This window comes from Erigeron canadensis, chromosome 3 (assembly GCF_010389155.1).
Source record: "Erigeron canadensis isolate Cc75 chromosome 3, C_canadensis_v1, whole genome shotgun sequence".
Taxonomy (NCBI): Eukaryota; Viridiplantae; Streptophyta; class Magnoliopsida; order Asterales; family Asteraceae; genus Erigeron; species Erigeron canadensis.
The window spans coordinates 20,889,428-20,908,363 of record NC_057763.1 but is presented as its reverse complement, the minus strand read 5'-3'; the positions used below and the strand labels follow the sequence as shown (position 1 = coordinate 20,908,363).

General features: G+C 35.0%; 1 protein-coding gene and 1 long non-coding RNA gene across 2 annotated transcripts; both read right to left on the bottom strand.

Moving 5' to 3' along the window:
• Nucleotides 1-2,053: 2,053 nt before the first annotated feature.
• Nucleotides 2,054-3,631, bottom strand: LOC122590613. The gene is made up of 3 exons (XR_006322559.1): nt 3,418-3,631; nt 3,079-3,133; nt 2,054-2,437 (listed from the first exon to the last, which is right to left on the bottom strand). It is a non-coding gene; the product is annotated as an uncharacterized LOC122590613 (long non-coding RNA).
• A 12,174-nt stretch (nt 3,632-15,805) lies between these two features.
• LOC122591661 (G-type lectin S-receptor-like serine/threonine-protein kinase At4g27290) lies at nt 15,806-18,809 on the bottom strand. Its single transcript, XM_043763915.1, has 7 exons — nt 17,520-18,809; nt 17,294-17,440; nt 17,069-17,199; nt 16,741-16,951; nt 16,427-16,664; nt 16,188-16,338; nt 15,806-16,111 (listed from the first exon to the last, which is right to left on the bottom strand). Exons 1-7 carry the CDS (start codon nt 18,805-18,807, stop codon nt 15,806-15,808), a joined length of 2,472 nt encoding a protein of 823 aa, XP_043619850.1. The 5' UTR covers nt 18,808-18,809.
• Nucleotides 18,810-18,936: the final 127 nt, after the last annotated feature.

The window sequence follows — 18,936 nt, the reverse complement described above, 5'->3', positions numbered from 1 at the left end:
AAGTCGTGAACACGTAAGCACGAAGATATCATATATTCATGATGATGTCAGCACGAAAATGTCATTAACTCGTGATGACGTAAGCACGAGGTTGTCATTAGTTCGTGTATGAAGATAGCTGAAGTTCGTGTGATGACGTAAGCATGAATTCGCGATGACGTAAGCGCGAGTTAGAGATGACGTAAGCGCGAAAATGAGCAAAAGGCATGATGACGTTAGCACGAAGATGACGTCAGCGCGAGGATGACGTCAGCGCGAAGTGAACATTAGTCCGTGATGACGTCAGCACGAAGTTCGTGTGACGTCAGCACGAAGTTCGTCTTCTGCAGATTTTTAGTTCGCAAAATTCATCAAATTGGAACCAAATCATGACTTATAGCTCGTAACGCGTCTCTGATACCACATGTTGGAATAAACATGATTCGATTCGAGTGATAAAACATCTCCAATCGTCCTGTGGAACCTGTAAGAACATTAAAGCATAATTGCTATTGATTTCGGGTTCCCATAACAAGGTGATTGAGTAATAATGGGATGATGAATTCGGCTGGAACATGATGCACGAATTAGAGAGGAGTAAACACACGAATTTGTGTGGGATTATGTGTGTGTGATTCACCTTAACTTAGGGTTAATTACCCTCTATTTATAATGAGAGTAATTACACATTCAACCCTTTAGTATTTACACATTCAACCCTTCTGGTGTTTAATGTGTGTACCATTAGTCCTCTTAGTTACAATCACCTAATGGGAAATCCTATACTACGTCTCTAAGAGTAAATACGCCCATCATATATTTACTTAGACATTGGGATTTCAGTTATTGTCAATTATCATATCAGGAATGACACATGATCAGTGATGGTTACACTAACGTGGTTCCAACACTTTCATCATTATTAATTATGTTAAAAGATTACGAGCTACATCTTTTATTTCCACCATTAACTTTAATCTTTATTAAACGAATTTTTTGTACGGATACGACAATTTTTAGTCCATTTGGTGTAAATACGAACTTTCGTTTCAAAATTTGCAAAGACACCGGTCTTGGATTTTATGGACAAAGCCGGTGTTTGTAACACCGGTCTTAGCTTACTTTTTATGACAAAGCCGGTATTTTAGAGGCCGTTCTTCAATAGTAGGTTGCTTTCTTGCCAAAGCCCGTATCATAGACACTGGTCTTAAAACTTTTTTCTAATAGAACATCGAATTCGTTTCATCCACAACATGAACTTTGATTCGTTAAATTGATACACATACACGTGGCAACGTAAAAGAATTCATACACTTATCCTTAACCAAATATTACCACGTGAGAGACTTGAAAGAAACACGTATACAACAGGCAATGGATACAAACTCAATATAAATCAAAAATACATGCACTGTTTATTTTGTTCACTTTTAGTCTTTCGCTAGATGTAAAACTCGTGTTAAACACGGTCGGTCTTTAGAAAAACTACACGGTAAAAATTTTATGAATTATGAAGCAGTTTCAAGATGGTAAACTAAATAAGTTAATTTATGTGGAGCAAAAAGAAACTTGATTTTAAAAAAATGAGCATAGTGCCCGCGCAATGCAGCGACGATGATATTAGTTGCGATGTGGTGGCGTCAGTGTCAAGTGGTGTTGGTAATTGATACAAAGATGTTTGATTTTTAGGGACAGTGGAAATCTTTTAAAAGATTATGGAATGATTGTGTAAGTTAATTAATTAAGGATAAAATGGTAATTTCGAATGTCCCAAAATTGTAAACTTTTCAACATATGAGTATAATTTTTATATACTAGTAGTATAGAAGTATAGATATAGACATAATTAAAAAGCATAAAAACGAATTAATATACATTCATACAAACGAATTAGTATAAAATTGTTTTGGTTTTATTGAAACTCAAGCTCATTTGCACATAATTGAACGTTTTTTTGACCGTTTAAAGGTAATAAATAATCGGTTTTTTTGTATTAGAACGCATTCACGCTAATACATAATTTTTAACTAAGCACGCTCACCTAAACATCCGCATCTAAACACCCGAATCTAAACATCGGCATGTAGTACATATACTTCAGTATTAGAACACATTTACGTTAATACAAAAGTTTTAGCTAAGCCCTCACATGTAATACCATAAGCTCTTGGCTTAATGGATCATTTCCAAACTTTAGCTCCTTAACCGTGTGTAGCCTTTTCTCTATACATGACACATCGAATCTAACCAGTTTAAGTCCACTTAGTAGCTCTTCAAGTGTAATTATTTGTTCTTCGTCCACGAGTTCTTCCACATATGTTTCAAAAATGCCTTTGATGACTGCACGCAGATATTTTAGACATCGAGCCAGAATGGTGCTGTCCTAATTTGATCCCATTTAAATATATTCAGGTAATGCAGCTCCATAGCCCGTAATAGCTTGTTTCTGCACCAGCGCCTGCGACAACATTTAATATATTATTAGAACATAGGTGTCAAAATGCTCGTATTTGGTGAGTTTGGATCCGGGTCATAAAAGGTTGGGTCAAGTTGTCCCAAAACACTTTCTTTGAAAGGCATAAAGGTTACATAACTAACTTGTATCTCAATCATGTCTGCAAATTTTAAGTTATACAGTATCACCCAAACTTTTGACATCAAAGGGTTTTGGAGGTTGTATGCATTGAAGTTACACATTTGGCGAATCTCAACCCCTTTGACCCGCTTCCTATTTAGCTTTATGAAATGTTTTTGTTTGTGTCGGTAGAGATAAAACATAACCTGGTAAAACCTATTCATTAGCAAATGGGTCAAAATTGCCACATCTAAATAAGAATTAACTACATGAGGCCATTACAAGTTAAGGTAGTTTTACGATTTACATACCATTTAAGGATTCAGGAACGTTGGGGAATCGGCCATTAGGGGTTATATCCGAGCCAGAGGTTGCCTGCCAACCTCGAAGCTAAACCAAAAGCTAGAGCCTTGGTTCGATACTTTGTATACAGATTAGTCTTTGTAGAGACTCATGATAATATTATCTCATATTAGTTAAAAATAATGTAAAACTTGCCATGTTCCTTGGTAGTAGAAACCAACCTTTATTCCCTCAAATTCCTTGAGTTGACTAACAGCAAGTGATCAAGGTTCCTCCCTGCATGGGTGTGAAATTATGTAACAGAGATTCTTGATCCTTAAATCCTTAAGAACCCAAAATTAAGATACTAACTTACAATGTAGTCATTCAGATATATGATACAAAATGTAAAGCACCCATCTATCCCCACCTACTTTATGCCCGTTTGTATGTTAAAAATTGCATCCAATTTCTTGATATGCTTAATTTCTAATTATACTACACTATGCTTTCAAACCCTCCTTGACTGCTTTTTAGTTCAATTATCCTACAAGAACAATAATTTAAAGAATTATGTATACCTGGGAGGATTAATATGAGAACTACTCATAGAACTTCTAGCTACCAAATGGTTTAGCCATGTCGTCTTGTTCTTTGATAACACGCGTAGCAACTACCTCTTCCATTACAGCTACTTCCTTACTCATGGGTTGACTTAAAGAATTCAACTCATGCACCACAATCTTAGAAAACCCAATAATCTACATAAGTTTAGTCAATCTGCCCCAAAAAACCAAATGTTTAACTCAAGTCCAATACTCCATAAACACCGTGTTAATATCACCATTATGATTATTCTAAACCAAAACAACCTAGATAACTTCCTTAGTCTAAACCAGCAACTCTGCATTGCATTTCTTTAAACAAAAATCAAAATTTCATCTACTAACCATTGACTTAGAGAAATCAAAACTTCACTTTCATGACCAGAGAAAAAATAGTCTCATTTCCCAAACCAGCTCCAAATTACCAAAATCAATGTCATACTATTCAATCTAAAATATATATAAAAAAAAATACTATATAACATACTATATAACATATTTGCAACCATAAAGCACATTACTTATCCCCAAAATAGTACCCACATGTGATCACTACCCCACATTTCATACTATACCAACCAAAACACTGCCAACCAAACCATTTTCAAAAAATCAACAATAAATAACCAAACCCCCTTATTTATTTTTGATCAAAAAATTACACCCCATTTATAATTTTTCTTGAAAATCATCGTTTTCCAAAAATAGATTTCTGTACTCCTCATCATAATGCAAATACTTACCATCAAATCTAAATGACAATTACCTCAAGAAATGGGACCCACCAACGTTTTCTTCACACACTCATATATCCATATAAACCATGGATCCAGTACCTATATAACACTTTCTCTCTTGACTCAAAAAAGTCAAACCTGTAAAAAGCAACCTATCACCCTTTAATCCACATGTCACTAAAATCAATTCTTTCTTCCATCTATACTCAAATATATAAATAACTCCTTAATTGAGAAAACTTAAATACCTTAAAAATTGAGATTATCATCATTTTGCTTTGCAAACTCCCTAGCAGCATCAGTTGGACGAAAAGAAGTTAGATTATCTCCAAATTCTAAAGCAATTAACACTAAATTTTAGAAACAATCCTACTTGATCCTACACGCAGTGGATAGAACTAAAAGTACCTGCATGAACGAATACATGGAAATAAAATCATAATGAATAAAATAAAATCATGACAGCTAAAAATTCAAACAATAACATGAACTCCGGCCTGATCATGAACTATTGTCTTCTTTCTTAGTGTGAAGTAATCATGAATGTATATATCCTAAGCAAATAGATGGAAATAAAATCATAATGAATAAAATAGTCACTAATTTCAACTTCAAAATTAACATGCATTCCAAATTTTGCTTACCAATTTCTTTTCCCTCCTACGGTAGCATGACTAAGTTGTTTTGAAACTTGTCCAGCGATCATCCGCAATAAGTGGTTGGTTAACTTGGTGTACAAATGGTCGTTTTTCGTGTTTCATCGGTACCCTATGAACTAAAATATAACAATGTGTATCAAAATTTAAGCCCTGTACACATAAAATGTAGGAACCACATATTACTATGTTAAACATAGTGTATGGATGATAGATAACTACTCACTTGAGAATCTAGGATCCCATTAGGCTTCATTGCTAGTTTCTCTTTTTGAAGCTGCAACCTTTTTGGCACCACCCATTTTCTTAGTTTTGCAATACTGCAGCCTTATTTAAACCCGGAGCACCTGCAAATGAAAGAAATTCATTACTTAAGATTACAAGCTATTCATTTAAAACCAAAACAGACAACTTCAAGTCGGACATCTAAACACCCTAGAAAGATTTGACATTGTGTAATGTACCTGTACGACTCTGCTTTCACTTTGAGTTTACTATACGATAAACACTTGCATAATCCATCCGAAAATGTATTTACCCATCGATTTTGCCTATCCGCAAGCCTGTCTTTTGATGGACAATTGTTAGCATATATAATTTCTTTTTATCACCAATCATCTACCACCACTACTAACTGCCCATCCAAGCTTTTATCCCCTTCATTTATACTTATAGTGATATGATCCATTATAACAAATCAAAAATCTCATTTCACTTGATATCGACTAACATGCCATTTTCTAAGCATTTCAATAATTAAAACCTTATCTTTATTAATATTAAGAAATTAACATATACATACATATTCTTTCGCATTATCACAACCATTTTTGTTCAAAAATATAATCATTGACTTAAGGAAAAACTACCAAAACATATATAGTCACTAATACTTGATTTAAGCACTTTATGAAACACTTAATAAAAATCATGGATCTAATCTACGAGAGAAACTCAAACCATCGCTACAGAAATCAGAATAAAAAACGATAAAACTTACTTGTTGATACATCATCTTCATCAATAAACCCTAATTTCAAACCAAAAACTTACCAATAAATTCCTTTCTTAATCAGTATTTTGGTGAAGCCTCTTAATCTCTACCATAAAATTTTACCTTTTGATCATCAGCTTCATTAAACTTCCCTAATTTCAAACCAAAAACAATCCAATAAACTTTTTTTTTTTTAATCAGTATTAAACAAAATAGAAGAAAAGAAGAAAAAGAAATCCCTTAGAATTGAAGTATGAAACTTGATTGTGAGTTATGTTTTAAAGGATACTCACGGATACAAAACTTTATTTTGTATATCCCGCTCAAAGTTATCCCGCCCAAACAATATTTATTTATACATGTTTTATTTATTAAGATAATCTCCCTTTTCTAGTCACATCATCATTTTCCATTAAAACCTTGTTGGCTTCTCCTATATCCGACACATCGCCATATTTTCGTCATCCTCTAGTCTCCTCTACTAGAGAAGGAGATACCTATAAACCCAACAACTCACATCAAAATACTCTTTATCAACTTATAAATACATTTCAGTAGTTAAGATCGTTCCCTTTTGTTTGTCACTTAACTACACGAGAGTAAGTACCCGCGTGTTGCGGCGGTGAGATGGTGGGGGTGATAGCTAGGTCAGAGAGTATGATAGTCAAATGCCTACGGCCTCCGCCCTCGGATTTAAAAATTCGTCGAAAGTATATCGAATGACATCTCTAATGAAAGAGCATGAAATTTTAAGAACACCCATACAATTTTTATAATTTATCGACGTATGATTTTTGAGATAAAATATTTTGAATGAATTGGAGGAATAAATGATTTATGGAGGAGAGAAAAAAAGATGATTGGTTGAGATTTGAGGAGAGAGAAAGGGTATTATGATTATTTTAGTTAAATATAGAATAGATTGGAGATGTACTTAAAATCAATATTGGCAATTTCAACTCAATGTTGAAAATCTGGAAGGAATCTGCTTTATAATATAGTATAGATAATTAAACTCACTCACAATGAAAAGTTACGCACAACTTGAAATCAACAATCGCTACAAACAAAAGCATGCGAGGATGTAATGATTATAGAAGTAAAGTACAATCAGGTGTTGAAAAAAAAAATCCAGATGTGAGAAATTTTCTTGATATGAGAAAACCATTTCTTGCAGATGGCAAATAAAGTGTGAAACATTTGGTGGGTGCAAGAACAGGTGTGAGCCTCTTGAGGATCGGTGTCCACAAGACCCCATAAAAATGAAGACTACCGGCTTTGTCATAAAAGTAAGCTAAGACCGGTGTTTGTAACACCGGCTTTGTCCATAAAATCCAAGACCGGTGTCTTAGACACAGGTTTTCGTATTTTTGCAAATTTTGAAATAAAAGTTCGTATTTACACCAAATGGGCTGAAAATAGTCGTATCCGTACAAAAAGTTCTTATTGAACACACTATCCTTGTCCTATATTATTATTGGATTTCAATCCAATGTACCCCACCAGTATTGTTTGAGTAATATTTTAGTTTCCTGACTATGGATTACCTTTAAGATTTTGCTCACTTCAAATTATTTTCTTCTGTAGGGCCTTCGGCCATGGCACTTTAGCTTGGGCTTCCAAACAATGGCCATTAGGCTTTAGATAGAAAAACAAATTTCATAGGCCAATTAGACCATCTTCAATGTGTCACGGGGCATTCGACCCTTAGACGCCCTTACCCGCCCCGGCCTAGCCCCCTACTGTGAAATATATAGTTTTGGTTATTTTAGTGTCAAGTTGTAACTTTAGGGACTAGTTTTGTAAATATATTTGGTTAGTTAGAAAACGGTTACGAGTATGTATGTATATATATATTTTCCTTCTTTATTTGTAATTATTGAAAAATAATGAAAATAATTCCCTGAATTCTCTCTAATTTCTTCCTAAATTTCCGCTTAAATCATGAATTTCTTATGGTATCATAGCACAAGAATTGTGATTGTTCGTTATATTCGATGATTATTCCGGCAATTACGTCGCCGGAATCCGCCATTGTTGTGTAATCAAGCTTTCCGTTCTTGATTCCGGTTCATTTCCGGCCATTTCGGGTGGATTTCTCGATAACGGTGATCGTTTATGTTATTTTCTTGTTTCAATTACTTCAATTACAGCAACTTGATTCATTAATTGAAAATAGGGTTTCAATTTGGGATAATTAGTTGCTGACGTCATGATTATGTGATTTTCTTTACTGTATTCTTGATAAAATTAGGGTTTATTAGTAGCAATTATGGCTAATTCAGATCCTTTGATAGGATTAACCCCTAATAATCAAAGTACTAATAATCAAAGCAATAATAATAATGATCTTATGTTCTTGGCTAGCTCTGATCACCAGGGATGATGTTAACTAATACTCCTTTTAATGGAAGTAATTTTTTTGGCTAGAGTAGTTGTTACATATCAATATGTAGTTTAGCTATAATTGTAATAAATAATATTAGAGGGACTAATAGTGACAAGTTAGGAAGATGGTTTGTTAGGTCGGTTATATATCTGTATATATAGGTAGTTGTAATATGGAATTGGCAGTTATGAATCATATGAATGTGAAATAACATTTTCCCTCTTCTTCTATGAATTCTTCCTTAACAATTGGTATCTAGAGCCACCGTTCCTCCAGTGTGCTTTCGATTCCGTCTCCGATTAGGTTTCCGATTAAGATTCCAACGACTACTTGATTCTCTTTCTCCTTAAAATCAGTAGTAATTGGAACTCTTGTTCGCCTTCTTTTTCGTGAGATTATCTCCGGTGAAATTTTATTCTCCGGTGAACTATCCGATTAATCAGAAAAAAAAATCTGTTAATTTTGAGTTCAAAAATGGTGGCAGAAGCATGGAATGACAGTTTCTCTCGAATTCAGGATGCATTCAAGAGTTTACAAATAGCATTTGCACAACTAGAAGCAAATCAAGAAAGGATAGTACAACGACATTTGTGGTTGCAGGAATCTCTCTATGCCATGGCTGCTGAGATCACTAATTCAAATGATACACCTAATTTGGAAGGTATAATTTCAGAATCTTGTTCTTCTTCTTCCTTATGCGATGTTATGCACAATTCAGAGTGTTTGGTGAAGGAGACTGATATAAATGTTGAGGTCGAAAATTGTGCACTCTAGGTGTTTGATGAAATGCCTAACCGATTTTTGGATGAAATTGAGACTCAATATAGTGATATCTTTAAATGTACGAGTATTTTAAGTGAAAGTTCAGTAGGTTTTGTGGATAAGAAGAAAGTAATTTCAGAATTTGAAACTAGTCCGTATAACGTGTTTGATGAAAGCCCTGAACGAGTTAGTGATGAGATTAATGATGAATTTAAGGCTCATTTGAGTGATAGATCTGCTTGTAGGAGTATTAACGATGTGATTGTTGTGCTGGATGATAGTAATAATCTTGCTCTTAAGCATTTTAGAGATCAAATTGGACGTTTAAGTCAAAATGTAGTTGTCAAGTTTAGTTGTGATAGGATTTGGGAATTCAGTTCTTCAAGTGATATATTCTGTTGTGAATGTGATTTTTGGGGACAAAAATCATTTAAGGAAGGAGTATTAGGTGAGGGAATGGATAGTGGAAGTTTTGGATGGAAACCAGGATGGTTATATAGTACTACTCGTATAGGAAATGTTACATGGTTGAAGAATGGAGTGGATCGATTTAGCTATGAGTTTGTAACATTGTTGAAGGATGAAATGAATCTTTGTAGCTATGAGTTTTTGATATGCCAAGATAATAGCACAAGGATAGGAAGTTTAAGCATGAGCATAAAGACTATACAACTTGTTTGTGCCATTGAGAGTTTTGGTTGGAAACCAGGTTGGATGCGTCTTATGAGAAATGGTAATGAGGTGCACACGAGTTTTATGTGGAGTTCTGCTATGATGTTTCGTATTAATGGGGCTGCTTGTTTGTCTATGAGTTTGGAGAGTAAAAATATCGTGAAAGCATGAGTTTCTAATATGAGTTGTTGGCATATGTTTCAAGTTACTGTTTTGAATCAAAAGTCAGGGATGAATCTTATGCATATGGATTTATATGGATTTAGTAAAGAAAGAAGGGTACTAAAGTTAGAGTTTGGAATATGTTTCGGCAGAAACTCTAAGCTTGTGGAAAGGGGTCATAATAATTTGAAGAAGAGTGTATTTGGATTGTTTCTGAGTAATATAATACTTTTGGTTATTATCAAGGGATGTGGCAGTTTAATAACTGAAGATAGTTATAAGATTGGCATCAAGAATGTGTGGAATGGAAGGATACTAGTGTGTCTGGTTAATGTTGCATATTTTAGGTGGGGACGTTTAGATGTTTCAGCTGTTATTAAGGTTTATGAGACACTAACCTGTGCCAAGATTGAGAAAATTCTTGTTATTAATAGAGAAACTGTCCTGGAGCCTCTTCTATTTGAGTCACTTGCTGAACAACTGAAAGTTATCCTGGTAAAGACAAGTAATGGCAGTATTACATATTCAGTTATTGCTATAGAAACCTTAGAAGCCAAAAGTGTAGAAATATTTGGGCAAGTGTTAGTTGGCTTTCCTTTGTGGCAGTCACTAGGTAATATTGGTGAAAGTGTGGTTCTAGCTGAAGTGGATACATGTTGGGTTCATGTAGTTAAACTTTCATCAACTAAGGAGGTACTTACTGACACAGAAAGAAGATATGCTCTTAAGAAGTTTAAAGTGTATATCCTTGAAAGTACCGAAAGAATTGTCGTTGCAGCTAAAAAGCAAATGAGTGGGTATAAGAGTGAGAATATTGTTTTTTGCTCGATATTCGAGGTTGTTGACCATGAGTGTACCGTGAAGAAAGTAAAGAAAAATGATACTCAAGTAATGAATGAAAACGATGTGGGATTTGGTGATATTAAGTCTCTGAATGACGAGGGAATAATGTCTTTTGGGAAGAATGTGGTTCAAAGGCAGGCTGAAATGCATACATCAGAAGTTACGAGGATAGAATTTATGGATGGTGTGAAAGGTAGTAGAGATGTAACGAATGAGTACAATGCAGATTACAAGGCTTTTCCAATTGATTTTATTCTGGCTCTTAAGAAGGCTTTCACACGAGTTTGCGCTAAATTGGAAGAAATTCATTTGAAAAAGAAGGTGGTTTATGCTAAAGGAACTCCTGAAATCCTTGAAAAAAGGGTGGACAAGCTAGAAGTATTTTCTAAATCGTTTGCTAGTTACTCTATAAAATTGAAGGAAATGGTAGTTGAGGTCGCAGGTCTTAAGATACAAAGAAATGGCCTGGGAACTGAATTACAAGGAGTCAACATCTCATTGGCAACAGATGGCTTTAGTATGTCATGGAAGCAAAAGATCATTTGTATGGAACTAATGATGAGATTTGTGCATTGCAAGAAATTACCAATTTCAAAAGCGTGTTGGAATTTCTTTGAAGATTGGCAGTGCAATTTCTTTGAGGACAAAAATGCTATAAGGGAGGAGTATTGTTACATATCAATATGTAGTTTAGCTATAATTGTAATAATAATATTAGAGGGACTAATAGTGACAAGTTAGGAAGATGGTTTGTTAGGTCGGTTATATATCTGTATATATAGGTAGTTGTAATATGGAATTGGAAGTTATGAATCATATGAATGTGAAATAACATTTTCCCTCTTCTTCTATGAATTCTTCTTTAAGAGTCGCACAATTCAGATGGCACTTGGTGCTAATTTGAAATTAGGGTTCATAGATGGTACAACTGTAAACCAGCAGCTACTCATGTTGATTTTCGAAGGTGGATTAGATGTGATTATATGGTGATTTGCTGGATCTTGAACTCTATGACTGTTGAATTGTCTGAAGCTTTTCTTTATGCTGAATCTGCTAAAGAGTTATGGAATGAATTGAATGAGAGGTATGGTCAAAGTAATGGACCACTCATTTATCATGTTGAAAGGGAGTTGAGTAAAGTGAGTCAAGGGGATCTTTCTATGGCTGCTTATTATAACAAAATGAAGAAGTTCTGGGATGAACTAAATAGTTTGAATGGAATTCCTTCATGTACTTGTGGAAAAATGCAAGAATGTAGTTGTGGCATAACTAAGAAGTACTTGGAAAATTGAGAGCAGGACTAGACTTATGCAGTTTTTAATGAAGTTGAATGATGGACTTGAATCTGTTAGAAATCAGATTTTATCCATGGATACCTTGCCAAATATTAACAAAAGTTCAACAAGTGGAGAAACAGAAGCAAGTCACCACAGTTACTCATGATCCGAGTGCTTATTTTGCTAATAATAAGCATTTTCAGGGACAAAGAAGAGATTTTAGGGTTGATAAAGGTCATAAGAAGCTCTACATCTGCAAGTTCGCTACTGCTCAACCTCATGCCAATTTTTCTGCTTGTTTGCTTCCTATTGTTACTACTTTTGTTAATCAAGTAACTAGTAGCACTTATGTGCCTGTTGAATTGTTTCATTCCAGACTTGGTCATTCTTCTATGTCAAAATTGATTCATATTGATGCCTATAAAAGGGTTGATGTTTCTCATTTCATGTGTGACACTTGTCTGTTGTCCAAGCAACATAGATTGCCCTTCCAAAGAAGTGATTCCAAATTTTTTATTCCTTTTGAATTGATTCATGTTGATCTTTGGGGTCCTTATCATATTCCTACACTCAATGGTGCACAGTATTTTGCATTCCAAAGATCAAATTTGTTCTGTTTTGTCTAGTTTCTTGGCCTTTATTCATAATCATTTTCACAAAATTCCCAAATTTGTCAGATCTGACAATGGCACTGAAATAGTAAATAGTGAGGTGTCATCTTTGCTTAAGTCAAAGGGAATTGTGCATCAAAGATCAATGGTTTATACACCTCAACAAAACGGTAGGGTGAAAAGAAAACATAGGCATTTATTAGACACTGCAAGAGCTATTAGGATGAATGCAGGGTTGCCAAAAAGATTTTGGGGACATTGTATTTTGGCAGCAACATATCTTATTAATAAGATGCCAATGAGTATATTAAGATGGAAAACACCTTATGAGATGCTTCACAAGAGACCTCCTTTATATAATCATTTGAGACTCATTAGCTGTTTGTGTTATGCTGCTAATACAAAACCTCATAAAGACAAATTTGATCCAAGAGGGATTACATGTATTTTGCTTGGATATCCTTGTGGGCAGAAATGTTAGCTTTTGTATAATCTAGATTCTAAGGAGGTATTTTCTAGTAGAGATGTTTACTTTCAATGAGACTATTTTTCCTTTTAAGGAGACACAACCTCAGAAAATTGGTGTTAAATCTCAAATAATAAATACACCTCTAATTGAGGAGGAAGAAAGGCATATGCCTGCAATCAACTCTGGAAATGAAGGGATTCCAGATGAGGGAAATGATGATCTCAATTTTCACAATAATACTGTAACCAGAGAGCCTACTGGGAATTCTAATGAGAATCATGTTCAACCTCTTTTGAGAAGATCTACACGAAATTCAAATGCACCAAACTGGTTGAAAGATTTTGTGGTGCCAGGAAAGAAAGGGTCAAATGCTTCTTGTTCTCTTACTCAACCTCTTTATCCAATTTTCAAGAATTCTGATTTTGACAATTATCCATCTAAATACATTGCTTCTTTAGCAACATGTATTGGTTCAAGAAGAACCATCAAATTATACCCAATCTTCACAAAAACCAGAATGGGTTGAAGCCATGAGAAAGGAGCTTGCTACTTTAGAGCAAAATGATACATGGACCATGACTGAATTACCTCAAGGTCATGAAGCTATCACCTCAAAATGGGTATATAAGATAAAATACAATTCAGATGGGTCAATTGAAAGACATAAAGTAAGATTAGTGATAAGAGGTTTCAATCAAAAGGAAGGAGTGGATTATAAACATACCTTTTCTCCTATTGCAAAGGCTGCAATAGTCAGGGTTCTGATTGCTATTGCTACTGCTATGGGGTGGCCTCTTCACCAGTTGGATATCAACAATGCTTTTTTGCATGGATTTGTTGATGAAGAGATATATATGCTACCTCCAGAGGGTTCTAAAGAATATAACACTGGTCTAGTATGCAAATTAAATAAATCCTTATATGGACTGAAACATGCATCAAGGCAGTTGAATCAAGAATTATCAAGTTCTTAATTAATTTGGGATTTATTCAGTCCAAACATGATTATTCTATGTTTGTCAAGACCAAGGGTGAGGAATTTACAGTAGTTTTGGTCTATGTTGATGATATTTTGGTAACAGGTAATTGTGAAAGGGAAATTTAGTGTACCAAAACTGAATTAGATAATAAGTTCACCATAAAAGATTTGGGCTTGGCACGATATTTTTTGGGAATTGCTTTATGCAGGACTGATGAAGGTACTTACTTAAATCAAAGAAAGTATACTTTAGATTTACTAAAGGATGCAGGCATGACTGCTGGCAAGCCTGTTTCTTTTCCCTTGCCAACTCACCTTAAATTGTCTTTGGACAAAGGGGAGAGTTTTCTAGATCCTGAAGCATATAGAAGATTAACAGGGAGACTGCTATACTTGTCCATGACTAGACCAGATATTTCATATGTTGTTCAACATCTTAGTCAATTTGTGTCTAGCCCTAAGGTACCTCACATGGATGCTGTTGTACATTTGTTAAGATATTTGAAAGGCTCCATTTCAAAAGGTTTATTTTACCTAAATACAAACAAATTTGAAGGTTACTGGGTTCAGTGATGCTGATTAGGCATCTTGTGTCATGACTAGAAGATCTTTTACTGGTTATTGTATTTTCATGGGTCATTCATTGGTGTCTTGGAAAACAAAGAAGCAAGCCACATTGTCTAGATCATCAACTAAAGCAGAATAGAGGAGCATGACAGCCACAACTTGTGAATTGATTTGGGTATCTTATTTGTTAAAGGACTTACATATCCAGGTTCAAATTCCTTTAACTCTGTTTTGTGACAATAAAGCAGCTCAACAAATTGCAGCCAACCCACGCTATCATGATAGAACAAAACACTTGGATATTGATTGCCATTTTATAAGGGATAAAGTTCAAGAAGGTTTTTTACAGACTGCTTATATTCCTACTAATCTACGGCTAGCGGATTTAATGACTAAAGCTCTTGGATCTACTCAGCATTCTATTTTGAGCAAGAAGATTGGTTTAGAAGAAGTTCCAACTTGAGGGGAGCATGTGAAATATATAGTTTTGGTTATTTTAGTGTCAAGTTGTAAATTTAGGGACTAGTTTTGTAAATATATTTGGTTAGTTAGAAAACGGTTACGAGTATGTATGTATATATATATATATTTTTTCTTTCTTTATTTGTAATTATTGAAAAATAATAAAAATAATTCCCTGAATTCTCTCTAATTTCTTCCTAAATTTCTGCTTAAATCATGAATTTCTTACCTACCATTATAGATCAGTCATCGACTCATCGTTACTCACCTTTCGGCCTAACTTGCAGAAGGGCGTGAGTTTTTCACAAAAAAAGACTTGTTTTTAATTGAAACTATCAAACTATAAAAAGCTGAACTAAAAAGTCGATCCTAGTATGATAAGTATTACGTAACATGCTTTTTTTTTTCTTTCGTGGAAGGTGAATGTTTGTAAAGCAGACTGTTTGCATAGTAGTCCATGAAATGAGTAGATGATACCTATGATGGCCATGGGTCTAGATGAGTTTTCATTTATAGTGATTTTTCATTGAGGGGTTTAAGTTAAGGTTCTAGTTAAGACAATGTATGTTAGACCTCCAGTACAAGTAATTTACACCTTTAAAGGAAAGAGATGATAACCCATTGTTTAATATTATTGCCTCACAGAAGTTATATCTACTTTACATATATTCAAAGGAATCTTGTTTAATTAACAACACTAACAAAGTGAGACAGGACTCAAATGACTTACATCCCGTCTGCTACGAATGAATGCGTTCCAATGCCTTTTGAGACAATTAGCTTTCTATCGACCATCTAACTGCGTATTAGTTATATCAATCATTGAATTTGCCGGATTGTTGCTTGAAGAGGAATCGGCTACCTGTAAATCTCTTCCCAAGAAGAACGCTGGTTGCTTAGGTTGTGGCAATGCACCCTCACCATCCAACATCCGAACTACGTATGGCATGGTTGGCCGGTCTCCTGCATTTTGTTGAACACACAACAATCCTACTTGGATTGATCTTAAAACCTCATGTGGATGGCATGATTTTGCTAAACATGCATCAACAAGTTCCATTGACTTGCCTTCATTATAGACACTCCAAACCTAAATATTGTAGAAATAAATGGTTATACAAATGAATTTTTGCATATCGAGGGAATAGCTTTACAAGAGAACTTACATGTCCGATAAGATTATTGTTATGCTCAGGGTGGACGAATCCTCTGTTTCTCTTCCCACTCACAATCTCCAGAACCAAAACACCATAGCTAAATACATCTGATTTTATTGAAAAAAGACCATCCAGTACATACTCAGGTGACATGTAACCGCTGCACACATCATAATGTTTATCAGCATTGGTGTTTATAAATTCAAGGGGCAGATAAGAATAAGAAATGGTTGTTCATATTGTCTTACTGCGTGCCAACAACTCTTATTGTGTTTGCTTGCGTCTCATTTCCTTTGAAACTTCTAGCTAGGCCAAAGTCAGATATCTTAGGGTGCATATCGAGATCTAGTAGAACATTTCCGGCTTTCAAATCTCTATGGATGATTCTTAAGCGTGAATCATGGTGCAGGTAGAGAAGTCCCCTAGCAATTCCTTTAATAATGTTCAGGCGCTTCGACCAATCAAGGAGCATGCTTTTGTTTTGATCTGTTCAATATGTTTGTTTAATGATGTGTGTATCGAAACATAGCATTTAATGTGAGTTTGTATGTATGATTCTTACCAAATATGAATGAGTCTAAGCTTTTATTTGCCATGTACTCATAAATTAACAAATTCTCGTCTTCGTTTATGCAACACCCGAGGAGCTTCACAAGATTCCGGTGCTGAAGTTTTGAAATGCAAACGACTTCATTCTTGAACTCATCAACTCCTTGGTTGGATGTCCTGGAGAGACGTTTAACTGCAATCTCTGTCCCGTCTTCAAGAACACCCTAAAGATTACCAATTTTAGTGTCAGAAGACTTCAGAACTTAATTTTACTTTTCTAAAGGAACTTATCTAGACAGTATGGATTCCTTCTCCTTCATGTTTGTATGTACCTTATAAACGGGTCCAAATCCACCCTCTCCAAGTATATTCTCGGTTGAAAAACTCCCCGTGGCAGTCATTATTGTAGAGAAGCTGAACAATGGTAGCTGGATGTCTTCTTCCTTACTTTTAGAGTCATGCAATACACCCCCTATACATTTGAGATTCAACAAAGAGACTTGGTTATATATTCACCTTGAGTCAGTTTTATCTCGAGTGAATGATGAACTAGCACAATTTCTTACCTCTCATTGTCGGTCTTGCGTGGTTCCTTTTTCTCCGTGCGTACCATATCCAAATAGAGATGACGCTTATCAGAAAGACCCCCGGAAAAATAATAAGTAAGATGATTTTACTGTTTGTTCCTCCCTTTTTCTTGAAAATAGATTGAGCTATATGATATTGAGATAGCAAATATGTTAATATAAGAGCATGTAACAACAATGCGACAACAATCGACTATACTTTTACCTAACTCAGATGAAGCCATTCTTACGAAAAGATCCAGACTGCCACTACTTTGGGGAGACAATCTGATATCAATGAGGTCATCAAACCAAAGTAGGCATGCATTTACTTGGAATCCTATCTCAGGATTTGCATAAGCCATACAACTACAGTTTTTTTGACATTTTTCTTCACACTCTTCCTTAGTTATGTTCATATTGAACCATGCGCGTTCTGTATCTGGTAGTTTCACATTAGAGTACTTAATAAACCCTTCTGATCCATTTTTGCAATCCAACGGGGTTCGCCTGACACAACCAGCTGACCAATCAGCCTTTTCCCAAGCCTTTTGGTCCCTGGGCACAAATCTTTTTTGATCCAAGCAATCACAAGACTGATGGACCATACTAAAAATACAGCTTCCGTAAGCACTACATATATTGTATGTATCACATATATCTATTGGTAATTGGAAGCCAAGTTCCCATTTTTTACTATCTTCTATCCACTTTAGATATTGTAGCTCCCCTGAAGAAGTCAAGGTGACCCTTTCTGGGTTAGGACTTTTTTCGGTATTATAAAAATTAAAAGACACCTCCTTTTCATTAATCACTACACTGTATAAATATGTAACATTTTTATCGGTTTTGTTGTACTCTCTAACCTGTTGATTACTCCATGCGCCTCCGCGAAATTTGACCACTGAACCTTGTCTAAGTTTCTTTTCAGGATAACCGTGTGTCTCAGCACTCCAAGTGAATTCACCTGGAGCTGGATCCTGATTATTCTTCCAAGAAGATAGAAACCATTCTATTCCCCTCGAAAAATCTTTCCCTAACTTCATTCCATATAGAAGCGTATCAGTTGGATAATCAAAACTCTGCCAAATAGTCCTTTCTTGTTGATCCGTCAAGACTAGATTTCCGGAGTCTTGAAGCTTTGCAGTTGGATTCTGCGATGTCATCGTGGTGTTGGATGACCAGATCATGCTCATGTTGCTGAAAAGTACTAGAATTCCTGGATCAACAACCTTCAATAAAAGTGGTGATACACCAGGAAGCGGGTGTTCTCTGTTTGCAACCCAGACAACCGTTCTAACAGAGACTTTCTTGAACCAAATTCCAAGATATCTGTTCATTGAACTACCTGGCTGGAAAAATCCGAGCTCAAAAATTCCGTTTTCTGAGACCAACGTGTCTCCATCTGTCATGAACTTTGAATCAGAAATGATGTTGAGTTCAGCAGCTTGGATTTTAGAAAAAAGCAGAAAACATAATAATGAAAGTATGGATGCTCCCTTCATCAAGATCATCCTTAAAGTTTATTACAATAATTTATGATTTAGTCTTTCTAGTTTAGATAGTTTAACTATAATTATAATTATGTTCAAGCTTCTTTCATTTGATTAAAGGTGTAATTTATTTCATTAAAGGTGATTTAG

Coding starts and splice junctions, on each gene's coding strand:
- LOC122591661 (XM_043763915.1), bottom strand. CDS start 18,807: ATGATCTTGATGAAGGGAGCATCCATACTTTCATTATTATGTTTTCTG. Junction 17,200..17,293: donor CGCAAGACCGACAATGAGAG/GTAAGAAATTGT, acceptor TCAAATGTATAG/GGGGTGTATTGCATGACTCT. Junction 16,339..16,426: donor ATAAGAGTTGTTGGCACGCA/GTAAGACAATAT, acceptor TGATGTGTGCAG/CGGTTACATGTCACCTGAGT.